We start from the raw sequence: 20,876 nt of genomic DNA, 5'->3' as shown, positions 1-20,876 counted from the left end.
GTACTGGTGTGGTCATCCTACAATGCTGAAATGTAGTGGGGCGCCCATTTACCGTTTCAGTTGCCATTCAGCTGAGTTTCGGCTGCTCTTGATGCTACAGCGACAGGCGGCTGCAAGAGGACTCTCAAAATGGCGGCCTGTTCTTTGGATTTGGGCCTGGTCCACTAAAATGGCCCTGGGACACCTTAGAACTTGGACGCTCGATTTTTTTTTCCTTTCCTGTACATGCAAAAAAAGGTAAATGCCCGGTACGTTACACGCTTCATCTGCCACGATGAACTCTCCAGAGGAACCGAAAAAAAATATAGTTGTGGTAACTATACCATGCATCGTCATATGGAGAGGTGGCACCAATTAATTATAGTGCTGCATAAAAGAGAGATTTGGAGGAGAACCCCTGACCTGCTAGTACATTCATCAAAGAAGTGGCATTGAGAGCTTCAGAGGCAAGGGAAACGGTCCCAAATATTTAGAAGAACTTTGGAAAGATTAAAATGACATGTTTAGATTGTGGTAAATTAATTTCATGTGGACAGATGAGTGTTACTCTAATAAATACAGCATATGAACATCATCATAGTCGATGGTTGGTAGAGACATTTTGACTATATCCTGGACCTGCCCGTCCTCGCCCAAAATGGCGCCGGAATAAATGGGACTCGTAACTCCTTGTTGTGTACTGGTTGCAGAACCTTGAAATCACGAGATACGTATGCAGTTTTGAAGCACATGGCGGGCGGGGACGAGAATTGATTGAATATTTCGACATCCCTATTGATATTAAGTTCTGATGTGTTATTGATTACTGTACTGTTGAAAGTTCGAATTAACGTCACCCATGGTACTTGCCCACAAATGTATATCTAGATAATTTTATTGTAACTGGCCCTGTCGTATTTTAATTATAAAATGTACGTCCACCGATTCCGTAACTGTTAGACACCTTAGTTCTTGCAACCTAATAGCCCGCCCGTTACGTTCCTCTACAGTGTAAATGTCTATTCATCATATACGATTACAGTTTGCTCCGTGGCAGGCCCACGTGGTTATAGGCTCGTATTTGTATAATGAAATTTTCACAATAGAGGTTTTTAAAAGAAAACATGGTAGTAGTATATACATTGGTAAAGTTTTTAATAATAGTCACTGTTTTAGAATCATTAAAAGGCAAGTGAAATAAAGCAGACCAATTACATGAAGGGTAAAAGGTATAATACGAAGGAACGCAGTAAAGATAAATGGTCAAGGGCTGTTGTGTTTTCTATTCCTGCAACATAAAGTGATCGATAAGACTCTCATATTCAGGCGTATCGGCGACTAAGACAGCAGGTCGACCCTCTTTTGCTCAACGGCTCCGTCATGGGATGAAGAAACGCTCTTTTTCTCGAAAAAAGAATATATTTTACTTGCAGGACAGTTGTAAAATTTCCGGGAAAGTACATTAGCCTGGAATATTATAACATATATTTAAGAAAAAATAATGTTCGGAAGTAATTAAAAGCGTAATTTTTTGGTGATATGACCAAGGCTTTCATCATTAGAATAAGAAAAGTAAAATGAACCAATGAAAAGTTTTATTAACAAGTTACATGACTTGTTATGCTTACGTTACGCGCTGCGCGCCCCGGATGACTTCCGGATGCGCTAACGCGGCGCGTCATATGACGCATTACGCGACAACGCAGGTCCAGAATATAGTCAAAATGTCTCCACCAACCAGCGGTCGAAACACAACCCCTTTCAGCAGGCTAAATAGTTCTGTTAAATGACAACAGAAGGGACAGGCAACAAGAACCATCAGTCAAAGAGGGGAGGGCTAGTTCTTCTCTACCGGGTTACATTGGGGCGCTACCGGAACTGATCGAATTGGTAGTCTACAGTGTTTCTGGATGTTTCAGACTGAAGCTGGGGTTAGCATGAGAGCACCACCATTTCGTAGCTCCGTTGTGGCCATTCCGCAACCAATCATGGCAGCCGCTCTTTATCGTTATTTTGGGCGGGGTGGGTGGCGGAGCCGAGCTGTTTTGCAGCCATCATTGTGTGGAGTTCAGTTCATCTCACTAGTTTTGTATTTGTCATGAGGGGTTGTTCCTAATGTTTCTATTTTAGCGAGGTCAAAAAGAGATCCCATTAGTGGCCTACTGATTTTGCTCGATTCCTTTTCTTTTTTTTTACACGATTTTTCGTTATCTGCAAAGACTAAACAGAGTATTGCGACTCTGTGTTTGTTTGTAAATAGAGAATGAACCAAAGAGAACTAATTCTAAAACAGTAAATACTTGGATAACAATCAATCAAATGGAGAGAGAAGCAGGCAAAGGCCTGCGTTAACTACCTTTCACTATCTGCAAAGAGAGAGTACTCCTAATAGAAATGAGGGGGGGGGCACCATTCAAAGCAGATCAGTGTGCATAAACACGAAAATGTTTTCACTTACCACGTACTTGACATTCGACAGCTTATGATATTTGCTATTAAAAAACCATTGAAATTCACTGAAAAAACCATAGGTTATAGACCATATATAGTTAGGAATTAGCATTTACAAAACCTTGAAAATTCACTGAAAAAACCATAGGTTATAGACCATATATAGTTAGGAATTAGCATTTAAAAAACCTTATTTTACTCACACAAAACCATTGAAATTCCATATATAGTTAGTTGCACTAACTATATATCGCGCACCCGCAATCCACTGCTGATCATGTCACATATTACATCATTCATGACATGGTCAGTGACATCACTGATGACATCACTGATGACATCTCAAATGACATCACTGATTACATCACTGATGACATCTCATTTGACATCATTCTTGTGCTAATACGATAAACCTCTTCAGACTCTAATATAACCTTAGATACACTCAGTGTATACAGACACTCACACACTGCCACTCATCCATGGAGTTACTCACACACCCAGTCAGTCATGCAAAGAAACAATCTCACCTCCATTTCTTCAACTATACAGTTAAACACACCTTACTTATTGAAACATATACTAACACATATTTACTCTCTTATACAATCCCTGATACAAGTTCACAATGATCGATACAACCACTCACTCATTCAGTGGCTCTCATGCACAGTTATTTATATATGCCAACTCTCACATGTACTGTGTTTTACATATGTACTTACTATGACATGTAGCATTGAGATATCCATTCACTCATCAATACACTCATGCACACAGTCAACTGCCCATGTAGCTGTTTCCACATGCACTCTTGAACTCATACACCTAGTGAATAAACTGCTCACACATCTATGCATAGAGTCACACACCTTCCAGCCACCCCCACACAAACTCAATCTGCCATAGAAATACTTGGGCAACCAATTAATAACACATATAGCCTCTCGTATAGCTAATGATCAACACATGCAGCAGTTTACAGAACAACAGACATAATGATGCACAAATTAAGACAGTTTAGTCACTAACCCATGCACTCAGTGAGACACATTTAATCACTCACTCATACATTCAGTCATGCACCTACTAAATCCTTCGTCCAGACACTTATACATCTACTCATTCTTCAATATGTAAAACATATTTAAACTTTACAGAAACACACAGTCACTGGATGACGTCATCAGTGATCTCATCAGTGATGTCATTTGAGATGTCATCAGTGATGTCATCAGTGATGTCACTGACCATGTCATGAATGATGTAATATGTGACATGATCAGCAGTGGATTGCGGGTGCGCGATATATAGTTAGTGCAACTAACTATATATGGAATTTCAATGGTTTGTGTGAGTAAAATAAGGTTTTTTAAATGCTAATTCCTAACTATATATGGTCTATAACCTATGGTTTTTTCAGTGAATTTTCAAGGTTTTGTAAATGCTAATTCCTAACTATATATGGTCTATAACCTATGGTTTTTTCAGTGAATATATATATATATATATATATATATATATATATATATATATATATATATATATATATATATATATATTCACTGAAAAAACCATAGGTTTCAGGCCTTATATAGTTAGGAATCAGCATTTAAAAAACCTTTGAAATTCACTGAAAAAACCATAGGTTTCAGGCCTTATATAGTTAGGAATTAGCATTTAAAAAAACCTTTGAAATTCACTGAAAAAACCATAGGAGTCAGGAGTTATATAGTTAGGAATTAGTTTTTAAAAAACCTTTGAAATTCACTCAAAAAACTATAAATTTTAGTGGTGTTATAGTTAGCTGGACATTTTACTCAAACAAAACCAATGAAATTGCTCCTATATAGTTAGTTGTACTAACTATATTTCGCGCACCCGCAATCCACTGCTGATGATGTCACATATTAGATCATTCATGACATGGTCAGTGACATCACTGATGACATCTCAAATGACATCACTGATGACATCACTGATGACATCATCCAGTGAATGTGGTTTGCTTCGTTATTTAAATATGCATTATATATATAGCAATTTACATTGAAGAATGAGTGGATATATATAAATAAATACTTGGATGGAGGATTTAGTAGCAGTTTAATTGACTGTTTACTTGACCAATTTATAATGTCTCACTAAATATAGTGGATAGTGACTAAACTGTGTGAATATCTGTATCACTTTGTCAGTTGTTGTGTAACTGATTCTACAGTTGGTTACTAGCTATGTGAAAGTCTATATTAGTTATTGATTAGTTAACTGAGTATTTGTATGGGAGTGTGAAAGTGTGTGTGGTTCGGTGGGGGGGTGTGACTGTCCAAAGATGTGTGAATAGTTGATTCAGTAGATATATGAAGTTAAAACTACTTGTTCTAACAGTTTGGGTGAGGGAATCTCTTTATGGGTGTGGTGATGAGCAAATATATTTCTCAAAGGTACAGGTCCAACAAACTAGAAAAATAAAAGTAAGTGTATGTGTCAGTTGTTGTATATAAATAAGTATACATAAGACACAATGATTGTGTGAGTGACTTATAGATAACTGTATACTTGTAATAATGATTTTATAATTCACTAAGTATGACTTACTATCTAAATGAATAGAAGAAGTGGTGTTTGTATAAGTGTTTTGCTAAGTAAATATGTAAGTATGATCCATTGTTTGCATAAGTGAGTAGGATGACTTCATATGTGAATAGGATGCGTGCTGTTGTTTAATGTCGATATAGATGTATAAGTATTTTTGATAGTGTTCTATTGAAGCATGTATGAGTGAATCCATAGGTAAGTGATTAGATGTGTGTATACATCTATGAATCACTGAGTGGATTTTTAGATACTTGTATTGCTGTGACAATGGATTTAAATATGATACTTTGTATTTTATAAACAGTGATGAAAAATTGTAATAGTGTATGAAAAGGTGTATGTGATTGTCATGTGGATGATGTCATCAGTGATGTCATCAGTGATGTCGTTTGAGATGTCATCAGTGATGTCACTGACCATGTCATGAATGATCTAATATGTGACATCATCAGCAGTGGATTGCGGGTGCGCGAAATATAGTTAGTACAACTAACTATATAGGAGCAATTTCATTGGTTTTGTATGAGTAAAATGTCCAGCTAACTATAACACCACTAAAACTTATAGTTTTTTGAGTGAATTTCAAAGGTGTTTTTAAAAACTAATTCCTAACTATATAACTCCTGAAACCTATGGTTTTTTCAGTGAATTTCAAAGGTTTTTTTAAATGCTAATTCCTAACTATATAAGGCCTGAAACCTATGGTTTTTTCAGTGAATTTCAAAGGTTTTTTAAATGCTGATTCCTAACTATATAAGGCCTGAAACCTATGGTTTTTTCAGTGAATTTCAAAGGTTTTTTAACTGCTAATTCCTAACTATATAAGGCCTGAAACCTATGGTTTTTTCTGTGAATTTCAAAGGTTTTTTAAATGCTAATTCCTAACTATATAAGGCCTGAAACCTATGGTTTTTTCAGTTTAAAAAAAAAATTGATTGGTTAACTGGCTTATTAAGTGTATCTTAGTGAATACATATATTAGCGAGTAATGTTTAAATATTTAAATATATGCATGAGTGATGTAATATGTGACGTCATCAGTAGTGCATTGCAGACGTGCAAGTTATAGTGAGTCCAACTAACTATAACGTGGGAATTTCAATGGTTTTATGCAAGTAAAATTTCCAGCTAACTATAACTGGTGTGAAACCTATGGTTTTTTCAGTGAATTTCAAAGGTTTTTTAAATGCTAATTCCTAACTATAACTGGTGTGTAACCTATGTTTTTTTCAGTGAATATATATATATATAAAATTTCTATGGCAAAATGAAACCCCTCATTGTGTTCCTTTTCAAATTAAATGTATTAAGTGTTACCACTTTATTCCAATCAAGATGACTTCAGGTGTGCCATACTTTTGTCATAAGTAAGACTGTTAGCGTTCTAGTTGTTCTTTAGAACACTCTGGGACATTCTGTCATTGGGCTATAGTTGGGCTACATCTGGCTGATATTTGGGCTACATTTGGGCTCTTTTGTCTCTGGTGGCCATCTTGGGAGACTGCATATCAGAATTTTTTTAATGAAATATAAGAGGATTTGAGAAGTCACTCAAAATGTGCCCTAATTTTTCTTTCTTCAGCACTAATCATAATTTCTATGGCAAAATGAACCCCCTCATTTTGTTCCTTTGCAAATTAAATGTTTTAAGTGTTAACACTTTATTCCAATCAAGATGACTTCAGGTGTGCCATACTTTTGTCATAAGTAAGACTGTTAGCGCTCTAGTTGTTCTTTAGAACACTGTGGGACATTCTGTCATTGGGCTATAGTTGGGCTACATCTGGCTGATATTTGGGCTACATTTGTTTTTTTTTGTCTCTGGTGGCCATCTTTGGGCTACATTGGGCTACATTGGGCTACATTGGGCTACATTTGGGCTCTAACATATATATAGCCCAATGTAGCCCAATATATATTTTTTCAAAGTTAATTTTCGTAAAAAACACTGGAGCACATATCTTGAGACATAGCAAAGGCACATCGGGCTACCAGTCCCTACAATTTTGCCAAGTTTTGTGGAAAACCATTCAGCCGTTCGGGTTAAAAGTGAGTCCAACCGCCCTATGGAAATTAACATGGGGAAAACACGTTTTGGGACCCCCCTTTTATCTCAGCCCCCGCTTGACGAATCCCCCCCAAACTTTCAGGGAAGGAGCGGAGCGCCGCGAGGCAAAGTTAAGGAAAATGTCAGGAAGATTCCTCAACCGGCGCCAAAGTTATTACCAATAGAATGTTGCGATTTCCCTATGGAAAACAATCCTAACTATATATACCTACTGGCTATCGCCAGTAGGTAATATATATATATGATATGGGTGATCAAGGGCTCTGGAAGCCCGAAACGCGTCGTTGTAGGCTGTGTGAGGAACGCGAATAAATTTACATATTGCCTGAAAATTGCTGTGGTGGTCTGAGTTCCTTCTTCGCCGAAGCGCAAGTGTGGTCGGAAGTGGCGGGAATTGATTGGCATATATATATATATATATATATATATATATATATATATATATATATATGCTCCAAATGTCCAAGCATTCACTGCTTCCACCATATCGAGAGTTGCGTCGTCACCAAGAGACTCCTTGAACTGAGTCTTGCTTACTCCTCCATTAAACGACCACGCCGTGTGAGATTTTCAAAAGGATTTCTTTATTTAGCCGCTGCCATACGCGTTTCGACTACACAGTAGCCTTGGTCACTGGTTACGGTTTTGAAAAGCGCGCGGCCATTATTTAAAGAAAAAACATTCATGCAACGTCATCGGGACTACCTGTCAATCGACAGGAAAGACAGACTTTCAATTTGCTTTGTTCGTGAATGTCGTATTACACATATGTCTCAACTTAAATAAATCCATTTTAAAAGAATTAAATGCGTGTATCAATACATTAATTTAAGCATAACTATACGTTTGTTGAATTATACGGTGCATGTGATACTAAAATTCAACTCTATGTCAACAAAACTTTATCGACACTGACAAGCAACTCTGAAAATGCACTCTGAGCATTAATATTCTGCGCTCGCTTCCTAAATATCAAGCAATCTCGCCCACGTGGGCCTGCCGAATAATGTATAATCGGTTGTACCATCATAGAATAGACCATAATGTACCAAACAATTGGGATATTATACTCCCCATTAACAATCAACCTTATCAGCATATTTAAAAAAGAAGCTTATTCATTATTGCGCAGTGAGTTGTTACATACACATACACCAATTGCACCTTATAAGTGACTCTAATAATGCTCAAGTGAGCAAACATATAGATTATGAATTTATAAACAAACCGGCACTACGATCATTTTCAAACAGTTGTTGACTACCAAGTGTAATTCACATTATAAAAAGTACTGTCCACAAAATTATACCAGATCAAAATAAATATTAACAGTATTTACAGCAGATGCTACTTGTCGTTACCGACTGACTGAAATCATAAGTGTCTGTGCAAATCTTCTTCAATATTCAGACCGTTAGGTTGCTTAGTGTTTAGCTTGATTATATATCGTGATTCAAGCCTCCTCAACTTATTGAGTCTATTGCCCCCTCTTTGACTAGCTGGAATAGAGTCAATTACACAATATGTCAGTCCTTTTATATCCTTATTGTGCATTATTTCAAAATGCCTGGCTACAGGATAAGCCCTGTCCGCATTTTTTATTGCTCGCAGGTGTTGTAATATCCTTTTGTAGGCTTCGTTGATTGTGCTGCCCACGTATCGAAGCGCGCAAGGGCACTCGAGAACGTAGATAGCAGTCAGTCTTGCATGTATATTTGTTCTTTATCTTTTCCCTTCTATTGGAAAGGCCCAATCTGTACGTACTACAGTTTACGCCATGATTACACGCCTTACATTTTGTACACTTAACGAAACTGTTTTTGTCAAGCCAAGTCTTTTTGGGTTGGGGTTTCTTCAAGGTGTTACTTACTAAACAGTCTTTGAAGAATTTCGCTTTCTTAAAAGTGATTTGAGGTCTCTTGGGGACTTCTTTCCCTAGCACGGGGTCATTCTTAATGATGTGCCAATGCTTGTTGAGTATTCTTCTCACCTCAACATGTTGGTTACAGAAACCTGTTATAAATCTGCATTGGTTTCCATCATCAATTTCCTTTTTGTTACTGAAGAGGATTTGCTCTCTCTTCAGTTTAGAGGCTTTATTTACTCCCTCTGCTATCCAGATGTCAGGATAGCCCCGTTCTTTGAATCTAGTACTGAGTATCCCTAGTTCTTTTTCAGTTTCCCTGGGAGTACTACAGTTCCGCATGACTCTTAGGCTTTCCCCATAGGGTATACTGCTCTTGAGGGCCTTCGGGTGAAAACTTTTTGCATGCAACAAAGTGTTGCCACTGGTGGGTTTTCTGTAAAGTTTGGTTTGTATTTTACCATTATCAACATACACTGTCAAATCTAAGAAGTTGACACTATCTTTACTAATGGTACTGGTAAAAGATAGATTGAGATCGTTCTTCTGAAGATTTGATATGAATTTGTTGGCCTCAAATTCAGTACCTTTCCAGACCAAAAATAGATCATCGATTAAACGACTCCAGTGAACAATATTTTCTTCCCACTCTTTTTGGTACTGCGTCCGGACCACCTGCTCCTCCCACCAGCCCATATGCAAATTAGCATAGCTGGGGGCGAAGCAGGTGCCCATGGCAGTACCACAGGTCTGATGAAATAGTTGACCATGGAATAGAAAGAAATTGCTAGTTAGACACTTGTCCACCATTCTCAGGAGCATTTGTGTGTGTGACCATAAGCTAATTGCTCTTGTACCCAAGAAATGTTTAACAGCACGAATTCCAGCCGCGTGCCTGATACTTGTGTACAAAGTGGCCACATCAATAGTGATCAATAGATAGTCATCTTCCCAAGGTGTATCATAAATTTTTTTCAGAAAGTCACCAGTGTCTAACAAAAACGAAGGAAGTGTTTTTGCCAAAGGATTTAGAAAGGAGTCAACAAATTTGGAGGTGTGTTCTAATGCGCTGCCTATTGCTGAAATTATTGGGCGACCCGGGGGGTTCAATAGATCTTTATGCACCTTTGGGATTAAATAGAATACTGGAGTAGTCGGAAAATCAATTTTAAGATACATGTATTCATCATGTGTCAAGAGTGAAGAATCATACCATTGTTTTAACTCTACATTGAACTGCTCATGACTCTCTGTCATTATTCTTTCTTCAATGCGTATGTAACATTTTTTGTTATTGAGTTGCTGGTATGCTTCAAATAAGTATTTTGTCCTATCCCAAAGGACTACATTGCCCCCCTTGTCTGCATTGCGCACTATGCAATTATTACACTCTGCCAATTTTCTAATTAAAGTAAAATACTCTTGTTGCTGCTTAGTATTTGCTTTATTTGGATTTATGCCCTTTCCCAACTTTTTTAGTTCATTTAGGACCAGTTCATTATAGACATCAACAGTGTCTTTAGCTGGTGACGGTGTGAAACGTGATCTCGGTCTAAAAGGCGTTGGGGCATCTTGATTGATATTGATGTCTTCCTCCTGGGCAATTCTATCCGCAAGTTCTTCAGGTTCCACGTTCTGAGCTTCCATATTTGTCGCTCTTAACTCCATCATTAGATCCATATCATCCACCATTAGGTTATCTTCAATAGCAGTTCCAACCACGGGGATCCCAGTTGTCCTGCGATTCGGGTTAACAAGGAAATGTTTTTTAAGTTTAAGCAATCGAATAAACTTAAAAAGATCAATGCGTGTTTGCACAAAATCCATATCTGCCTCCGGGCAGAAAGATAAGCCTAGCTCCAAAATCTTTTGTTCCCCACTTGTCAGTTGGATGTTTGTGAGATTAATGATGGTCATTTCTTTGGTGGAATCCTCAATTACTTCACCAATTTCTTCTTCTAATTTTGATATCCGCGCCCGGCGTTTCGACCCCTTCCGCCGGTTTGCCCTCTGTCTTTTCCTCCTGGTGGCGCTTGTTTTTTTTATATATATACATATACATATAAGCACACACAGGCCGGAGGCCGATTAAAGCATTAGCACACAGAAGATAATGTTCAGCCAACATCGCAGTCTGAACATGAATGCCTATGAGGAAGAAGAAAGCAACTTCGAAACACGTCAGGCATCAGGATTGTAAAGGTCGGGATGAAATTGTGCTTTCTTTAGCCAATAAATGGTTTGTTACCTACTTGCTTGGAGTGCGCTTTCAAAGACAGAAGAGACTTTTTGGAAGCAAGTATTCACGGCTTCTTCGGCCGTGTAAGGCTGCACCACCCCTTAAGTGAATATGGGGCTGCAGGGGAAACATTTCCTACCGAGATGAAGGCACAGTAGGCACAATTCCATTCCGAGGCCCACTGAAGGGCTTAATTGGTTCTGGAAATAACGTATTTGCACAAAAACCCACTGGAGGGAAATTATTGGGCAAAATGAACTACGTATCCCAGCGTGCACTGAGAATTAAAAGCCATTAAGGACGGCACACCGGAGGCTGATTAAGACATTAGCACGCAGAAGATAATGTTCAGCCAACATTGCAGTGTGAACATGAATGCTTATGAGGAAGAAGAAAGCAACTTCAAAACGCGTCAGGCATCGGGATTGTAAAGGTTTGGACGAAACTGTGCTTTCTTTTGGTTTGTTACCTACATGCTGTGGAGTGCGCTTTCAAAGACAGAAGAGACTTTTTGGACACACACATATAGATATATATATCTGTCTTAGTGGTCAGCAGGCTCCAAATAGCACACCTCTGCTTCTCAGTTAACATCATCATCATCCGGTATTTGCTAGGGTCTACTCTTAATGTTTTTACATTTAAGTTTCCTAGCATGTATGGCATTAATTATTGTACCCAATCAAATCTAACACGCCATGGTTCGCTATTTATTGTGTGCGATTACAAGCTTTGCCCTCTAAAATGCCAAATCACATAGACATTTTGGTGCTCACTACGATAAACTCTGCTTATTTCTAATTACACACACTTTACTTGTCAAATTTGGTCGATTTTTCCTGCAAAACTTTATCTGTGGTGAAGAGAACTTCATCATACCTGGCAATTAGTGTGTTTGATAAAGTCTGGATGACTCATCATTTTGGCACCTGCACAGACATGGATTTCTGAAGTGGTTGGAATTTTCCAGCCCACTCAGAATGAAGACCAGAGTGTTTAATTACAAATCTATTCAAGACATTTGTAAAATATATTTATAGAATCAATCTTTGATCTATTAGCAGAAATGATTTATTTTTGGATGAGTCAATTATGTCTAAATAAATCATCTCACCATTGCTAGCTGAAACATTTTCAATAACTATCGGTGACACGTGAGATCAAGTAGCTCTGTGATACTAATAAGGATACTGCAAGTCATTAAGGAGAACCTATGTAAGGTGTTGGAACTCAAAAGGTAAATTTCAATATGCTTTTAATGACTGTATTTTATTATAACACATGATCACACCATCACTCTTTGCCCAAAGCATTTAAATCCTCGGTGTCCTGCTTCTTCATCTGAAAGAGATAGTATGGTTGCTAGCATGAAGAATAAAGGTTGAATCTGTAGTGCAAAATCAAAAACATCAGAATGTAGTTCGTAAATTATTTTAAACAATAACATAGTCAGGTTACTATTAGTCAGATTAAAAAGGCTGTAGATTAGAATGCGTGGTGCCATCGAGGGAAAGTCAATCTTTCTTTCCTGTACTGAACTCTTGGTGCAAAAGTTGAACATGTTGCCATAAATATCTCCCTTGTACTGATCAAGAAGGATCATAAGAAGTAAAAATCAGTTCTCATCTTAATCATTTGAACTGTATTGCAGTGGTGATCTGTGACCTGCCTTTCCCCCTGGCTGTTGGCTCTGCAAAACCATTATGAAGTCACATTTCGAGCGATCACCTGCCATTTTCTTAATAAAATTGACTAATGATGTCATACAGACTATGATAATGAAATGAGAAAAAAAAGTATACGATTGCCGGCGTCCGCGTATAATAAAAAGGATTAGTAGTAAAATACTGTAAATGGCCTAAAGCAATAACCGAGCCCAGATAGTTCCGATACATTCGATATATTCAAATGTATTCAAAATGAGGGTCCAAGAGTTTGACCTCACTTTATAGTCTTATCATACAATAAACAATATCACAGAATATCGAAAAGGCTCTCTTTCTATGGATATTTTAGTTCTAGCTTAACATGTGCGCTGTTGTTGTCATCCATATTGATGGCCTGATTACACTAGATGTTTTTAGGTGGAGCCTAGAGTCAGAGAACAAGCACTGCTCTGCTGAAGATCTGTTGTAGTTCAGTATGTGAGGGGAGCCCCGTCCACTCCCCACCCATATTTTTCATTGGCTTGTGTGTTTGTCCTTCGTAAATGCTTCCTTCCTATTCATTTATAGGCTTGTTGGTCCATCCTTATTACGGCCATGTCATCATATGTATCCTCCCATAGGTACTGTCCCCTTTAATTCCTGGCGTAGAGCAACATAGAATGTTACTTATTTACGTTTGTACGGCCTATTTTTGTTACCTAGGGTGTTAAGTACACCTTGGGCTGTAACTATGCAATGTCAAGGGCATGGTCTATAAACCTCCCTGTACGCTTCCCTGTACGCTGTGGTTTTACTGACATGATTTTTCCAAACGTGTGATGTCTGCGAATAATTTGTTTTAGAGCTCCTTTGTGACAGTTAGCATTTTCATAATGCACAGATTGCTTTAAAATGAACACATGAAGCAGGGATCTCGTGAGCTATTTTTTTTCTTAGCATTGTTGTGACTAAAGCATGCAAATGCAGACCTGGAGAAATACAAATCAGTATACTATGGACAGATTTTTTGGCTTTCAAAATGCTGGTTTGACAAAAAGTGTAAAATAAAAAGTGAAGTACATGTAACATGTTAGAATACATTTATATCTTTATAATTATGTGTGAAATATGACTAAAAGATCAAGGCAATGTGCATAACAGCAACATTTTGTATATACTAACAACAGCACGGAAATGAGACAGTGTCGCCATGCCACTTCCCTTTTTTCCCACAACTGTCCTACAAACAATTTCACTCCCTCTGTGCTTTCTGCTAACACATACGCTTCCATACTTTTAAGTGTGCACTTTCTTTAAACAAAAACACTCCACTGCAAATAAAACAACATCAATAAAAAACAGGGTAATTTGTAACACCAACAGATCTAAGTTTACAAATGGGAGACCTATTGCATTGCAAATGCTGTTTTAGTCTACTCACCGCAACAGCAAGATCGAGAACCGTAAGCACGTCATCTTCAGAGCCCACTGACAACTCAGGGACGAAGTACGCTTCAATCGGGAGTGAATATGACACTGTATAATCCGCATTTTGTGTAATATTTTCCTTAGGTAGATAACGCGTGCTAAAAAATAAATGTGTCAAAAAAGTCACTAGTATGTTTGTGTATATAATAATGAAAACAATGATTTTTATTGTTGCTCGTTGAGGCAATCATAGAAAACAAAGATAACACATAGTTCTCAAATGAAAATAAAGGCAAAATATAGTGACTGAGGGGCATATGTACAAGGAAGTGGTGGAGCGTGTCGTTAGCCTCCTTGGCTTGAACACACACTCTGCCACTTCTGTTATGGAAGGCTGCACCATATTTACAAGAATGTGGTGGAGCCTTGCATTTCCCCCTGTGATGGCGCTAAGTTTAGCAACTTAGCGCCAATGCAGGCACCCTTACATCAGAGTGCAAAGGTGTCTGCATGCAGGAGAGGAGTGTTTATGTGTAGGAAGTTGTCCCTTCTTGCTCATATATTTCAAAAGGAGCCCAGAGGGGAAAAAAGCGACAGGGTTGCCCTGCACTCAACAATCTAAAATATACGAAAACCCTGTCTCATCGGGCGACCGCAATATTTCTCTTCTGTTACTGCGAGAAGAATGTCTTCCATCGATTTCTTCCGCTACAATACCATTCTTACTACTAAATTTTAGGATATTAACAATGTATCGCCCTTTGTATAAAAGATTCAAACTAAGGATAACCTTTTTCAATTTTCAATTGACAGTAAAAAAGAAAATCTCAATGCCTGTGCACCAAATCAACAGTACATCAAAGGTGGAAAAATGTGTGAAGGACAAAATGACCCCTTACGGGCGCACCACCTTCGGGGTAACTGGCAGGTACACTCCAGATTGGGGCCCTTTTCTCATCATAGGCAGTCATTTTGTCCCAGAAAAGAAAAATAAGAGAATGTGTCCAAACAAGAAAAAGTAAAAGAGTGTGTGAGTGTGGTGGAGCGAATGACAGCCTCACTCCACTAGTGACAAAAAGTGATTAAAATCAACAGGCACACCTCCCTCACAACTTTATTCTTAAATCCTATGTGTGTTCTGTCGAATTAAAAAGGGGGAAGGTAGCTATCATTGCATACCCATATCCGCTGCCCACATGTTTCTTTGCCTATAAACTTTCGGCAAGTTCGTCAGGGCTAGACTCTTTGTCACAGCACCTCTGTTGGGCACTTAGTTCTTTTTAAACTGTCAAACTGAAAATGACAAAACCACATTAAAATGCACCCACCATGAACTCATGCCCGCTCCATATTATTAAACCATCTGAAACATTATAATTAACATAATTACCCTCTGTCAGCATTAGTCTCTCGTACCCACTGCAGAGGCACAAGGCTTTGTCTCAAAAGTCCTTAAGTGAGTCCTCTATGGGATAGACCCAACGAGTGTTTTATCAACCTTCACGTACAAACAATACAGAAAAAGATTTTTATTAAACCACGTTACAGGCAACTCAAAAAATTCCCGTTAAAAACTCTCTAAATGCAGTCCTGAGCCACACCAAAACATTATTCTTTTCACAGCACGTGTCCTACTCTTGAAGGATCAGTCATCCTATTGCGGTATTTGCCGATTCTCCCATGCTTTTGTCCTATCTTTATCAAACATGCTTATCACAAAAAGAAGCTGCCCCCTAATATCATTCGGCTCCGCCTTTTTCCAATATGCCACATGGACCTCGCGGTCCTAATGTATTCTTTCCTGCATGGCCCTTCGTGACTCAAAGCAATACGCTCCTTTTGATAAAAGTCAGTCACACACTTCCCCTTATTTACTACATCCCGGCTCCCCCACTCCTTACCCGTTGAAGCCTCACGGTGCTCTTCGTCTCCTCCCTCGTTTGCGGCGTCCGCTGGCTGTGTGTTTATTGCCGGTGGCGTGGTGCCGCCTGATTACATGATTAACGTAAAACAACGTTGAGAGGAAAACATCCGCAATTTTGAATTGGGGCCGATATTGTGTCTCACTATGTGAAGGCGTGATCTACATGTCTTTACAACGCAGATCACCACTAAAAAGCCAATGGCACAAGAAAATCATTCTCTCTCCATTAATCACGAATGAACAATAATTTGGGCATAATTTACTTTTTTCAATTTTCCATGCAGATCAAATTATCCACCGGGGATTTTTTAATTTATCTCACTCTATGAGACTGTCAGGCACCATATTGACTCGATATGTGCTGACGTATTCAATATGTCTATACAATGCAGATCCCTGCTAAAAAACCATTGCAACCAGGAAATGTATATGTAAATGTAAATGTAAATGTGTTGTATTTGTAAAGCGCACGGATGCCCACGCGACGGGGCGTCCCGGCGCTGCACTCATACCACTGTGGAACCCTTCCTGGGTTTTCCATGCAAAATGTCCACTCCTGGGCATCCCCAAGGTGAAGCTAGTCATCCAAGCGCTGCTGGGGCTGTTTTGGAGATTAAGTAAGCTTTTGCCCAGAGTCACAGAGTGGGACCCATGATTAGACTAGGCACCGAGGCGAGAATTATCGGGTCCAGGGAGATTGAGTCCAAGAGCCGCCGAGGCGGGAATTGAACCCTGGTCTTGGGCCAGACCTCTGCATCAGGGTCTGCCGTTCTAACCATTGAGCCACGCTTCTCCACAAATCACTCCCCCTCCAATATTCATAGGTGTATAGTAGTTTGGAGAGATGTTTATTTCTCCTTTACTTTATCCAGTCAGGTAACGTTATCCACCAGATATTGTTCACTCCTAGAACCTGACAAAACGGGGCCATCTCTCAGGTACACTTCCTCAACGAAAGGTATCATCTAAGCACCCAGTGTCACAACAGTCCCAACCCAAATTGCCAGTAAGGTTACAATTCTTTGTTTTTATCTCCAAACATCCAAATAATATACGCATGTCATCACTACACATACGCAAAGACAGGGGCTAACGTCGTCACTATGCCCTACTGTTCATTCTTGTCCATTGTAGTGAAGCTGGCTATAAGTCCCCTCTTATTGGTACTGCATAAATTCACTTTCTTATAGTCTAAAGGCCAACCAGAAAAACAAGATACTGCGGCCGACACCAAGGAGCATGTGGGATAGGCCGTAGTCAGATGTTCTATTTGACTCTATTCCATTCAATGACTTCATTTAATCCCAGCTGGTCACTTTTCTCCTGGTAAATCCACCGTGGTTCCTTGGAGAGCAATACATGTTCAATATTTTGTGTGGCCATAACCCTCTCAAGGACTACCCACATGAAGCTGTCCCCCTTCTTCTGCAGTAGGCCCTGAAGTAGCAGTATTTGAGACTAAAGTGCTGCAAGATATTGCCAAATTCGAGACAGAAAATGTGTCTACAAAGTATAAAAACATGACAAGGGATGACTGGGATGCTGTTAGGAGTTTACAGGGCAACCACTCCCTGACTATCAAGTCAGCTGACAATGGTGGGGTGGTGGTTGTCCTGAACTCTAAGGATTATGATGCTGAAGTTATGAAACTGTTGGGAGCTCGCACTAATTACCAGCCCCTTGGTCGTGACCCTAGCCAGGAATTGTTTAAGATCATACGAGATATGGTTGGAAGAGCGAAGGAGAACAAGTGGATTTCAGTTAAGGAGGCGGAGTTTCTGGTGAATGACATCCCCAGAACTCCGGCCTTCTATATACTCAATAAAATCACAAGCCCACACGCCCTCCCCCCGGACGCCCGATTGTTTCGGGTATCCAGTCGGTGCTTGAACCGCTCTCGCAGTACGCAGACTTTTTTCTGCGTGAATCAGTCGTCAATCAAAGGTCATTCATTAAAGATACCACGGAGGTTCTCAACATCCTTGAAAATATACAGTTTGATCCAACCAATGAGTGTCTAGTGACGATCGATATCGAATCGCTGTATACTTGTATCCCCCAGGACGCCACCCTGGTGGCAGAAGCTCGCGCACAATCGTTTGTGATGCAGTGTGTCGAACTGGCTTTAACCAGGAATTTCTTCAATTACAAAGACCAGTTGTACCTGCAAATCTCAGGTACGTCTATGGGGGCCACTATGGCCCCAGTCTGGCATGTATTTATGTCGGACAGTTTGAGGAGCACGTCGTCTATCCTTCCACCAATCCCTTCCAGGGGAATCTCCGTCTCTGGAAGAGGTATATAGACGACGTGCTCTGTATCTGGTCTGGTACGAAGGAGCTCCTCCTAGAATTCTTAAAGTGGCTCAATACCCAAGATCCCAGCCTGAAGTTCACATGGTCCTACAGCCATTCTACAGCTGTCTATTTGGATCTTGTGATTGAGGCTAAAGACGAGGTCATAGGTACCCGCGTACATCAGAAACTGACAGATAGGAATTCCCTGCTTCTTTATGATTCATACCATCCTAGAGCGCTTAGGGATAATCTCCCACTGGGGCAGTTTCTTTGTTACCGAAGAAATTGCTCCACCACAGAGGATTATTTAGAACAATCTCAAGATCTGGCAGCCAAATTGAAACAGAGAAGTTATCCCACCAGGCTAGTCAGACATGCAAGTAAAAGAGCACTCAGTACTCTCCACGGAGTGTGCTTCTGGAGAAGAATGTACGTGAGAGAAATGAATGTGTCCCGGTAGTTATGACATTTGACCCCATGGCAACTACGATCCGACAATCAATCCGCAAACACTGGTCCCTTTTGTCAAATAAGGATTTTCAAATGCCACCACCCAGGTTTGCGTTCAAGAGGTCTAGTAATTTAAAAGACAAGCTTGTCCACACTCGGGGACCTACCGAAGGACACACACTTGATACTACCATTCCTAATGGTCATTTTCCATGTGGGTCCTGTTCGGTTTGTTCTTTGACAAAAAAGACCAAGAGTATAATGTTGACCTCAGGAAGAGAGTGTTTTTTAAACCATTTTAGCAATTGTAACACCTCCAATGTACTGTACCGATTGCTCTGTGAATGTGGTCTCCAGTATATCGGGCTCACATCGCGCAAGATTAAGATCAGGGTGCAAGAACACCTCAGCACCATAAGGGCGGGGAAACTCACTACCAAATTGGTACAACACTGCTTCAATGAGAAACACAGCTTCACGTGGGTAGTCCTTGAGAGGGTTATGGCCACACAAAATATTGAACGTGTATTGCTCTCCAAGGAAGCACGTGGATTTACCAGGAGAAAAGTGACCAGCTAGGATTAAATGAAGTAATTGAATGGAATAGAGCCAAATAGAACATCTGACTACGGCCTATCCGACATGCTCCTTGGTGTCTGCCGCAGTATCTTGTTTTTCTGGTTGGCCTTTAGACTCTAAGTGAGTCCATGCAGTACCAATAAGACGGGACTTATGGCCAGCTTCACTACAATGTACAAGAATGAACAGTAGGGCATAGTGACCCCGTTAGCCCCTGTCTTTGCGTATGTGTAGTGATGACATACATAAATGACTCGGATGTTTGGAGATAAAAACAAAGAATTGTAAACTTACTGGCAATTTGGATGGGGACTGGTGTGACATTGGGTGCTTAGATGATACCTTTTGTTGAAGTATACCTGAGAGATGACCCCGTTTTGTCAGGTTCTAGGAGTGAACAATATCCGGTGGATAACGTTACCTGCCTGGATAAAGTAAAGGAGAAATAAACATCTGTCCAAACTATTGTAGACCTATGAATATTGGAGAGGGAGTGATTTCCTGGTTGCGATGGTTTTTTAGCAGGGATCTGCATTGTATAGACATATTGAATACGTCAGCACATAATGAGTCGATATGGTGCCTGACAGGCTCATAGACTGAGATAAATAAAAAAAATCCCCGGTGGGTAAATTGATCTGCATGGAAAATTGAAAAAAGTAAAGGCGAAATAAATTATGCCCAAATTATTGTTCATTCGTGATTAATGGAGAGAGAATGATTTTCTTGTGCCATTGGCTTTTTAGTGGTGAGCTGCGTTGTAAAGACATGTAGATCACGCATTCACATACTGAGACACAATATCGGCCCCAATTCAAAATGGCGGATGTTTTCCTCTCAACATTGTTTTACGTTAATCATTTGATCGGGCGGCACCACACACCCGGCAATAAACACACAGCCAGCGGACGCCGCAAACGTGGGAGGAGACGAAGAGATCCGTGAGGCTTCAACTGGTGAGGAGTGGGGGAGCCAGGATGTAGTAAATAAGGGGAAGTGTGTGACTGACTATTATGAAAAAGAGCGTATTGCTTTGAGTCACGAAGGGCCATTCAGGAAACAATACATTAGGACCGCGAGGTCCATGTGGCATATTGGAAAAAGGCGGAGCCGAATGATATTAGGGGGCAGCTTCTTTTTGTGATAAGCATGTTTGATAAAGTTAGGAGAAAAGCATGGGAAATTCGGCAAATACCGCAATAGGATGACTAATCCTTCAAGAGTAGGATACGTGCGGTGAAGAGAATAATGTTTCGGTGTGGCTGAGGATCGCATTTAGAGTTTTTAATGGGAATTTTTTTAGTTGCCCGTCACGTGGTTTAATAAGAATCTTTTTCTGTATTGTTTGAACTT

The 20,876-nt window shown here is 39.7% G+C and overlaps 1 protein-coding gene across 1 annotated transcript in view; it reads right to left on the bottom strand.

Annotated features, from left to right (window-relative positions):
• The window catches only part of CD36 (CD36 molecule (CD36 blood group)), a 538,852-nt gene that overhangs the window by 354,124 nt on the left and 163,852 nt on the right, over positions 1-20,876 (bottom strand). The window contains exon 3 of the mRNA XM_078674174.1: positions 14,287-14,431. Within this exon, the coding sequence (XP_078530300.1) occupies positions 14,287-14,431 (145 nt within the window). The remainder of the gene's footprint in view (positions 1-14,286; positions 14,432-20,876) is intronic.

This window comes from Lissotriton helveticus, chromosome 1_1, assembly GCF_964261635.1.
Source record: "Lissotriton helveticus chromosome 1_1, aLisHel1.1, whole genome shotgun sequence".
Lineage (NCBI taxonomy): Eukaryota > Metazoa > Chordata > Amphibia > Caudata > Salamandridae > Lissotriton > Lissotriton helveticus.
Note: the sequence above shows the minus strand (reverse complement) of the source record. Positions and strands in the feature narration are given on the sequence as shown.